Genomic DNA, 10,698 nt, shown 5'->3' on the forward strand with positions numbered 1-10,698 from the left:
AAATTTGATTAAACTTGAAACTTTAAAGCTCTGACACTAGCTCTCAATACTTTGACAAAATGGTTCCATCCTACATTGCAAAGAAACTATCAACCAGTTTACCCTTTTTTTTCTCTCTCTCTCTTTTTCACTGGTTATTGTTTTGGTAGGACGCTTCCTACCCTAGATTTCATTTTGTGGTAATGATGGTCAAAATGCATTAATACAGCTGTTAATTGCTCAGTTTATTGGTCATTGTTACCCAATTGTTGTATATTTTACAAAAATTTTCAATAAAGATGATTGAACTAAAAAAAAAAAAAAACAACAACTATCAACCTACATCCCCAACTGATCTCTACGACCGCAAGGCGAGAGAAAACTATCTACCCCACCACCACAAACTCTTCTTCTAGAAAATGCCCGCAAACACGCCTATTCACACTTGCTACCCAGATTATGGAACAAAATCCTGCCAACTATTAGATCACTGGTAGGTTTATTAAACTTCAGGAAAGCGGTAAAAACCCACCTTTTCACTTAATTGTCGCCCTTAAAGACACCTCCCAACCCTAAACCAACTGTCTAAGGGCTAGATTCACTAAGGGCACGGATCGGATCGGATCCAAGTCCAGAGGGCTGATTCACGAATTGCCCTCATGCAAACGAGGGTGATCGGAATCACGCCCCCAACCGACTGCACGGATCGCTCGCAAGCAATCTGTAGATGGTCTGCGCATGCACTAGCCCTTCCTGGCAGGCAGAGCTGCAAAGACCCACTGGAGCCTGTCCCTGCAACTGACAATGCTAAACCCCGCATCCCTCTTCCGTTTGGCTGGGTTAATTGTTGTGCAATGGCCGTGGGTTTTCTTCAGTGCAGTATTTTTCTCCTTAACAAGATAGCAGACAAACGCAATCCTCTGGGTTTTGTTTTGTTTTTAAATTCAAATCTAAAGTCCACTTTTAACTTTTTATAGCGAGCCCGTGGTTTTAACCTGCTTTAAACCCGCGGGTTCCAAGGGCTCGCACTGTGGGGAAAAAAGGCCGGGGCAGAAGTAGGGCGGCGATCGTGACTGAGAGCAGGAGAGCAGGAAAGGCAGGGCACAGAACAGGAGACTCGGGGCAGAAGCAGGGTGGCGATCGGGGCGGAGAGCAGAGAAGCAGGGCAGACAGCAGGGCAGTCAGAAAGGACCTGAGCGACTGGTCACTCAGCAGTCGCTTATTTTTGATCGGTCAGCCCAGTCTGTGTCCCTCATGTTTTTTTAGTGAATCACTACCTGCCTACATTTGAATGCCGTTCCCCCTCATTTGCATGCGCGGATTGGAGGATGATCGGGACAGAGGTCAGTGAATCGGGTCGGAGGGAAATCGGATCGCAAAGGGGTCGCTATGTGGTTGGTGGGCTTAGTGAATCTAGCCCTAAATCTACTTCCGTAAGAGTTATGCACATGTTGTTCAACGTGCTTTACCATTCAAACTGTAACTGCAAATAGAAATTGTCTCACTACTCTTAGAGGACTGGGCCCATCTAGTCACTAACTAGACAGGCTTCCTGCTAACCCGGCATCTAACCTCTTCGAGTATAGCAGTGGTTCCCAAACCTGTCCTGGGGGACCCCCAGCCAGTCAGGTTTTCAAGATATCCCTAATGAATATGCATGAGAGAGATTTGCATACCTGTCACTTCCATTATATGCAAATCTCTCTCATGCATATTCATTAGGGATATCTTGAAAACCTGACTGGCTGGGGGTCCCCCAGGACAGGTTTGGGAACCACTGGAGTATAGCTATGCCTCACTATTAAAGGAAGACCTTGTCGCTAACCACTATTATGTATGTCAATCATTCTGGGCTCTTTTGGGAGGACGGGCTAGAAAATTGAATAAATAAATAAATAAACTTAACCATCCAACTGCTGAATCCAACCCTGGACAGCCCCCACAATAGCTAATCTTAAGTTAGGCACTAACCAGTGGTAGGCAATTCCGGTCCTTGAGAGCCGGAGCCAGGTCAGGTTTTCAGGATCTCCACAATGAATATGTATGAGATGGATTTGCATGCACTGCCTCCTTGAGATGCAAATCTTTCTCATACATATTTATTGTGGATATCCTGAAAACCTGACCTGGCTCCGGCACTTGAGGACCGGAACTGCCTCCCCCTGGACTAGCCAAACAGTTTCAGTGGTACTAAATGGTTCATTGCCTCTGAAGATAATCAAGTGACCCTAAACAGGCACGGGTGAAGTTTAAGTTTGGTTGCTTCTACTTTAAGGCTTTGTTTGGTTTAGTTTCCAAATATATAATTGAGCGCAACCAACAGATATAAGAGAAACTCGCATCTGAATTTTGTTTTTCCGCCTGTTAGAGGATGTAAACTTCAAAATCTTTTTTCCTATCAAGCTGCGTTATGGGGTCAGGATTTAGAACAATTGCTTTTGCTTTCTGACACTTATGGGGAATTTAGGAGACCGAAAAACATATCTGTTTTCGAAGTATTTAGGCAGCTAATTCGTAAAAATTTTATTATGCACTATTTTGATCATTTTAGTGTCTCCAATTATTGGCTTTTAACTTTTTTAGTTCAATTTTATTGTTTTTTTAACTACTGTAAACCGCATAGAACTTTATGGCCTTGTGGTATATAAATTGATTATTATTATTATTATTTGATTGTCCAGGAGCTGTTTCCACCACCTCTACTGGGAGCCTATTCCAAGCATATACCACCTTAGATTACTCCTGAGCCTATCACAGCTTAACTTTATCCCATGCCCTCTCACTCTGGAAGAGACGCTGAACATGTTAGGGTTATTCAATTTACAGAGGAGAAGAAGTTGAAAAATCACAAGTAAAATGGGTAAATTGATAATAGTGGTTTACCCTTATAAAACTTGCTAAAATGTAACCAATAGGTGCCACGATAACATCAAACTGGAGAAAGTATTTGCTCAGTCAGTGTAGAATTATACTGTCGAATTTGTTCCTAGAGGATGCCATCAATGGGGCTAGACTTGTTCCTGGAGAAAAAGTCCATAAACCCTTCTTATCCCTGAGTACTGTTGAAGGAGGTTGGGATCTCTTCTTTGAGATGTATTTGTGACCTGGATTGGCCATTCTCAGAAGCAGCACATGAGGTGGTTTCATAGACCTTCAGTCTCACCCACTCGGTTCTTATGCTTCAATTGGCTGATACTAAGTTCTTCTCTGATGTGGTTTTTGTGTGTCTGATGATTTAGTCCTGGCATTTTCATCTGCCCCCTTTCACCAAGACAGCAACCTGCCTCGAAAAGTCTGCTTAAGCTACACAATAGCATGAAAAGCTATGTGACCCTTTCATGCAGCATAAAACATCTGCATTTGTGGAAGGAAGCTGGTTTTCTTTGACATTTTGGCTGATGCAAAGACATACAAACTCTGTTTCCCTTCAGTAGGACAATACGGCCGCTTTGTTCTGCCCAATGGCTTCTTGTTACAGTGACACAGACCCCAGCTATCTCTGATTCTCTCCCCGGGCTTAGTCCATACTAGTGTTTAAACCCGTTACATTAATGGGTGCTAGAATATGTGTCTGTCTTTCTTGCTTTCTGTGTCTCTCCCTGCCCCTGCCCCTGTCTCTTTCTTCCTTTCTTTCTGTCTCTCTCCCTCCCGCTATCTATCTTTCTTTCTTTCCATCTCTCTCCCTCCCGCTGTCTATCTTTCTTTCTTTCTTTCTGTCTCTCTCCCTGGCCCCCTTTGTCTGTCTGTCATTCTTTCTTTCTGTCTCTCACCCTGCCCGCTGTCTTTCTGTGTGTCTGTCTTTCGTTCTCGTGCACTGCCTGCCTGTCTTTCTGTCTCTCTCCATGGTCCCTTTCTGTCTCCCCCACCAAAGCAAACCAAGATTGCTCCCTGGCCCCCTTTCCCTCCCCCCCCCCCACTTCCCTATGCAGCAGCAGCAGCATTTCCCTCCCAGCCTTCCCTGTGCAGCAGCAGCATCATTCCCCCCTTCCCTGTGCAACAGCAACAGCATTTCCCCCTCCCCACTTCCCTGTGCAGCAGTAGCATTTCTCCCTCACTTCCCTGTGCAGCAGCAGCAGCATCCCCCCACTTCCCTGTGCAGCAGCAGCATTCCCCCCGCCATTTCCCTGTGCAGCAGCATCAGCAGCATTCCCCCCCTGTGCAGCAGCAGCAGCATTCCCCCCCATTTCCCTGTGCAGCAGCATTCCCCCCTTCCCTGTGCAGTAGGGTAGCAGCATTTCTCTTCGTTGTTTCTGGCCGGCTCCCTTACCAAAGTTATTTTTGAGTTTAAAGACGCCGCTGCGGCTCCTCTCAAGATCTGCACCTGCGTCGGAAGGCTTCTCTCTGACGTGACGTCAGAGAGGCTTCCGACACAGGTGCAGCTCGTGAGAGGAGCCGCCGCCATGGCTTTGAACTCAAAAATAACTTCGGCAAGGGACTGAAGAATAACTTCAGTAAGGGAGCCGGCCAGACTGCGGGCCACAGAATAGTACCTGGGGGGACCTGTGTTAGACGGAGTGAGGGCGGGAGGGGGGAGTCGCGTCCATGCTTAAGGTGCCTCCGCATGCGCAGTAGAAGGAGCCAGCGTCACCAAGGGAGGGCGATGGGGAAACCACCACTGGCTCCTTCTAATGCACATGTGTGACACAGAAGCACAGATCAAGAACGCAGGGATCACGAAGATTGAAGTGCGCATGCGCGCTAAGGGTTTTATTATAGCGGATTCTGCTATAGTGTCTTTCAGTAACATGACAAAGCAGTTAATGAAATAGAAAAAATGAATTAAAAAACAGTAATGCAGAGAAGCACAGAGAAAGGGACCCTGCCATATGACATATGTTTGTGTACATATGACAAATATATGTACACAAACATCTCAGAGACACCATTTTCTCTGTAACTGGTCCAAGATATTGGAGCGTGATCCCATTGGCACTTAAAACAATAACTTCAGTTGATAAGTTTAATGAAAATTTAAAGACCTATCTTTTTTCTGACGCATATTCTCAGGTATAACAGGTAGCGCTATTGGCATCTGAAAACGGAAGGAATATCCCTAATGTATCCTTTTTTCTTGAAAAAAAATTTTGTATTTCCTTCCTTAAACCTTATTATGCATTATGTATGGATTGTTTTGTATATTGTATTGTTAATATTTTTAAATTGCTATGTTTTAGACTATAAGCTGCCTTGAAGGTTTTCCCAAGGGTGAGATAGAAAATTTTAAATAAACTTGGAAAGAAAACCAGACTAAGGGAAGACCAGTTATGGACCACCGTAAAAGAACAAGGTTAGAACGGGCAGCTTGTAGACAGGGGAGAAATTTTGTATAAAGTAGATGCTAAGGCCTGGATTCTAAAAGCAGTGGCAAAATCGGCAGGCGCCTGAAAAAACGGCATTGGTCGTGTGTCACTGCCCCACTAGGTGAAGCCATGGGTTGGACAGGACTAAGGCAGCAACCAAAATCTACATTTCAGAATGAGAAGTATCTCAATTTAATTTATGTAATACAAGGATTTATAGCCCACTAAAGTTCAAATAGTTCAAAACAAATCAGACAAGAAAACATATATACAGTAAATCATAAAACATAAATAATTAAACATAAAACTAATGGAATATAATTAGTCCTCACATAAAAGTTAAAGCTACAGTCTCAGCACCCTGAGGTTGAGGGTTCAAATCCCATGCTGCTCCTTGTGACCCTGGGAAAGTTACTTAATCCCCCCATTGCGCCAGGTATATTAGATAGAGTGTAAGCCCACTGGGACAGAGAGGGAAAAATGCTTGAATACCTGAATGTAAACCACTTAGGCTATAAGTGGTATATGAATAATAAAATAAATAATCCTATATTAATAAAAAGCACAACAAAATTGATTTCACATTCATCAATATAAAATACTGCAAAGCATTTATCTATCATTAACGTTGGCTTTTACAAAGCTGCAGTAGAGGTTTCTATTGTGGGCAGGAGAGGTAAATGCTCTGACCCTCAAAGAATGAGAGTCAAAACATTTACCTCACCGACCTGCAGTAGAAACCTCTACTGTGGCTCTGTAAAAGGAGCCCTAAGTACCAAATAACATAAATAGCAATAAATGCAATCAGTCAACATAATAGGAATTTTGGGAATAAATATGTTTCAAGAGATTGCCTAAATATAGCATAAGAATTTATATTTTTAATTCTAGAAGGAGGAGAAGAGGACAATTCTCTGGGTAAGTATACATTATTTTGCTCTGAGCTTTGATAATTTGGGGGATAAAAGTTAAATTGTAGGTTCCTTTATATAGACTGTTTAGATCTTAAAACAGCAAACATTACAAAGTAAGTTTCCATAGTATAAATGCCTTTTATAGTTTTTAAACTTAAACTTTCTAGTAGAGATAGTCTCTGGCAGCCACAGCAGGGTTTGGCTTAATCTTCATTTCTACCCACCCTCCCCACTCCCTGCACACTCCTAGTTCATTTCTTTACTTATGTTCTTAATTTATAGTCAATTATTCTAATTAGGACAACAGGAGAACTGTTTATTATATATTCTTATTACATTTCATTACTTGCTCAGAATCAAACATTAAATAAAGCATACATCTTAAGTCTCTCTATATTAGTCTAATATTCCAGTACCTTCAAAGGGTTTCATTAATCAGCTCAAAAATAAGATCAAGACAGTAGACTAGCAGCAAGAGGGGTGCCATCCAGTCTTTTGCACTGAATGTCACAAGCATGTTTATCTCCCACTTGGAGAGAAGTTATATGTGTGTGTTGCTGCAAAGAGCTCCTAGCTCTTAAAGAACAAGTATGTTTCCTTGAGATAAGACTTGGAGGAGCTGAGGGAAACAGAGAGGTACATAGAGCAGACCTACAGGGACGTTGTACAGAGGACCCACCTCCAGTTTGGCAACCCCTGTGCTTCCTTGAAGGAGGGAGGTTTCCTAAAAGGTGAGCATCACCCTCAAGAAGTAGGAAATAATCCTGTAGCCAGGAGCTGCCTAGCAGCGGATCATACAGTATCCTCTCACACTGAAGATGTGTCTCTAGGGGCTTCAGCCCAGAAGGAAAAGGTTAGGACAGCGGTTGTAGTTGGTGATTCTATCATTATCCATGTCTACAGCTGGGTGGCTGGTGGGCATGAATCACTTGCCTACCTGTGCGAAGGTGGCAGATCTCACCCGTCACTTAGAATTTTAGATAGTGCTGGGGGAGGAGCCGGCTCTCTCGGTACATATAGGTACCTTTCATAAACACCAGATCTGTGGATGCCTGAGCACCCGCAATATTTTTGGGACCTCACGTAACCAGGGCCGCTGTGTGTCTGGGCATCTCTTCCCCTTCTGTCCTCCCTCCCTTCCCAGTCTCCTTTCAAAGTCCAATCTTCTTTTTTGGAGGGACCCTGGTGTAACAGCCATTCTCACAAGCTGACAGTGCTGCTCCAAAGCTTTCCTTCTGCCAAAATCCACCCACCAGTGGGGGGCACTGGCACAACTTCCTGTTTCCACCTGGATGGATCATGGCGGAGGGAAAGCTTTGGGGCAGCGACGGCAGCTTGTGAGAATGGCTGCTGCACTGGGGCCCTTCTGAAAAAGAAGATTTGGAGACTGGGAAGGTGTGGGGGAGGGACAGAAGGAGAAAAGATGCCCAGACCAAGGGGCCCCCTGGAGCTATTTTAAATTAACCCAGGGGTGGGGGTAGAGGCGGGGAGAGATGAGAGCAGGGGGAAATGTAGACTGGAGGTAGGGAAGGAGAGAGACATGCCAGACCATGGGAGAGGAGAGAAATGCTAGGCTGTGGGAAGGAGAGAAAAAAAGATGCCAGACCATAGGAGGGGGAAGGAGGAATACAGAGATGTCAGACCACAGGATGGAGGGAAAGGGGAGAGAGGGGGAAGATACGGTGCACAGGAATGGAGGGGAAGAGGAGAGAGGGAAGAGATGGTGCACAAGGATGGAGGGGGAAGACATGGTGCACAAGGAGGAGGGGAAGGGGAGAAGAGATGGTGCACAGGGATGGAGGGGAAGGGAAGACATGGAAAAGTAGATAGATTTTGAGAAGAAAGCAGCAAAATGGAAGAAAGTTGAATGTTAAAAGGTTAATGCCAAAGTATTGATGAGAGGGATTTTTTTGTGTTTTGTTCTATTTTGAAAGATGGACGTGAGGCAGAAAAATAGCAAATGGATAAGAAGGCCCTGGAAACACAGTTAAGAGTACAGACAGAAGGAAGTGCAACCAGAGCCTTGATTAGAAAGATGATTAGAAAAATAAAATCAACAGACAACAAAGGTACGGGAAATTATTTTATTTTCAAATTAGTGATTGAAATGTGTCAGTTTTGAGAATTTATATCTGCTATCTATAGTTTGCACTGTTGAGGAAGAAATTAATTTCTTTCTATTTCTCTGGTGTTGTACTGCATGTAAAGTCTGGCATCTTAGGGTTTCGTTTATGTATATTAGTACTTTTAGTTTGTGGTCCTGTTTTTGCATGGGGGTTATCTGTGTTTTGTATGTGTGACCAAGGCCAAAGGTGTTCTGGTAGAAATGAATGCTGAGAAACATACAGAGTGCTTTGTGTAATTTAATTTTGTGGTTAACCATTATGTATTGTTAATAAGATTATATTGTGTGTGTATATATGAAAAATGAATGGAAAAAATAGCATTACAATTAGTACTATTATTATGGGGCGGGGTCAGGGATAGAACTTGGGCAGGGTCTCCTTTCATCTAGGTCTACTCTAGAGCAGGGGTGTCCAACCTGCGGCCCGCATGCGGCCCCATGAAGGATTTTGTGTGGCCCCGGTTGAGGGCGATGCAGTGTTTCCCTCTGCTGCCCCTGGGTGTTTACCATCTTGCTGGCTCCCTCCTCTGTCTTGCTGCAGCGTTTGTGCAGATGGTTCGGTGTGAAGTATCCTTGAAGGATACTATTGAAAAGGATATTTAGAGAGTCCCAATCTAATTTGGGCAAACAGGCCATATAGGCTTGGGGAGTTTCTTGCAGAGAGAATGATAGGATGGACATAGATAATTGCATGGTGAGTGGGAGTTAGAAGCATCCTCGAAAAAGTGGGCCTTTAGCTTGGATTTGAATACTGCTAGAGATGGAAACTGACATAATGATCCAAGCAGTCTGTTCCAGGTATACAGCGCAGCAAGATTAAAGGGATGAAGTCTGTAGTTGGCAGTGGAGGAGAAGGGTATGGATAGAAGGGATTTACCTGATGAATGGAGTTCATGGAAGGGAGCATAGGGGGAGATAAGTGAGGAGAGATATTGGGGGGCTGCAGAGTGAATGTACTTGTAGGTCAGTAAGATAAGTTTGAACTGTATTTGGAAATGAATGGGGAGCCAATGAAGTGACTTGAGGAGAGAGGTAATGAGACCATGGTGACATTGGCAGAAGACATATATGTCGTGCAGAATTTTGAATGGATTGAAGGGGAGAGAGATGGTTGAGTGGAAGACCTGAGAAAAGCAGGTTGCAGTAGTCTAAGTGAGAGGTGGATAAGGGTTTTAGTGTGCTTAGAAAGGAGAGGTCAGAATTTGGTAATATTATATAGGAAGAAGCAAAAGGCTTTAGCGGTTTCTGGGATCTGAGTGGAAAAGGAGAGAGAGGAGTCAAAGAGGTTGCAAGCTGACAGGACAGGGAGGGGAAGAGTGTTGTCCACAGAAACAGAGAATGGGGGAGGAGGGTTTAGGTGGAAAGATAAGGAGCTCAGTCTTGGCCATATTCAGTTTTAGGTGGCGGTGAAACATCCAGGTAGCAATGTCGGACAGGCAGGCTGGAACTTGGACCTGGAGTCCTGTACAGATGTTCGGTGTGGAGAGGTAGATATGGGAGTCATCAGTATAGAGATGATATTGAAAGCCATGTGAAGAGATCAGTGCACCGAGGGAGTGGGTATATATGGAGAAAAGGAGAGGGCCCAAGAAGAGCTTCAAGGTTGACAGCAAGAAAACAGTGGAGGAGGAAGATCCCCCATTGCGATGGGAGAAATAGGATGAAAACCAAGAGAGAACAGTGCCCTGGAATCCCAGCGAGGACAGCGTATCAAGGAGCAGGTGGTGATTGACAGTATCGAAGGCAGCAGAGATATCGAGAAGGATGAGGTTAGAGCAGAGGCCATTGGATCTGGCATCTAACTGCTGGCAGGCACATAATGGATAGTATTCTAGAAGCCATGCTTATGTGCACACCCCTGAGCAGCTCATGTCTCTCCGAGGCCCTCACAATTGTGTGCTATGAATTTTGCGTGTTTAGTTTGCAAAGTCCCTAAACAAAAGCACAGAGCAGCAGCTACAACCCTAAACAAAGGTACAGACCGGTAAGGCAGGTACAAGTCAAGCCACCTTACTGGGCAGGTTCAGCTGTCATGGACTACATTGCTACATTACCAGGAAAGCAATCACGGAGTTTCATCGAGTGATAACAGCAGCCTTACCAAGCATATACCCCCTCTATGTGCATAGTGTTGTACTGTTTAGTTTTACTCCAGGTGCAAAACCTGCTGGAGGTCAAGAGCTCCACTTGAAGGGATCATTGTACAGCTTTTTCGCCTGTTTCTTACCTGATACATGTGGGATTTCCAGCGTGCTGCATATTCCAGCATCTATGGAGTTCATGATTTTATCAATCTGCAGGGAGAAAAGATGGACAGAAGCAATGAGACCTAGAAAACCACACGAGCGCAGGGTGATGAGTTCAGATTCATCTTATCAGC

General features: G+C 44.3%; 1 protein-coding gene across 1 annotated transcript in view; it reads right to left on the reverse strand.

The window, feature by feature from the left end:
• Positions 1–10,698, reverse strand: part of ANKS1B (ankyrin repeat and sterile alpha motif domain containing 1B) — a 178,056-nt gene that overhangs the window by 104,974 nt on the left and 62,384 nt on the right. Inside the window, exon 15 of the mRNA XM_033951762.1 lies at positions 10,546–10,612. Within this exon, the coding sequence (XP_033807653.1) occupies positions 10,546–10,612 (67 nt within the window). The remainder of the gene's footprint in view (positions 1–10,545; positions 10,613–10,698) is intronic.

Source organism: Geotrypetes seraphini, chromosome 7 (assembly GCF_902459505.1).
Source record: "Geotrypetes seraphini chromosome 7, aGeoSer1.1, whole genome shotgun sequence".
In the NCBI taxonomy this organism is placed as follows: Eukaryota; Metazoa; Chordata; class Amphibia; order Gymnophiona; family Dermophiidae; genus Geotrypetes; species Geotrypetes seraphini.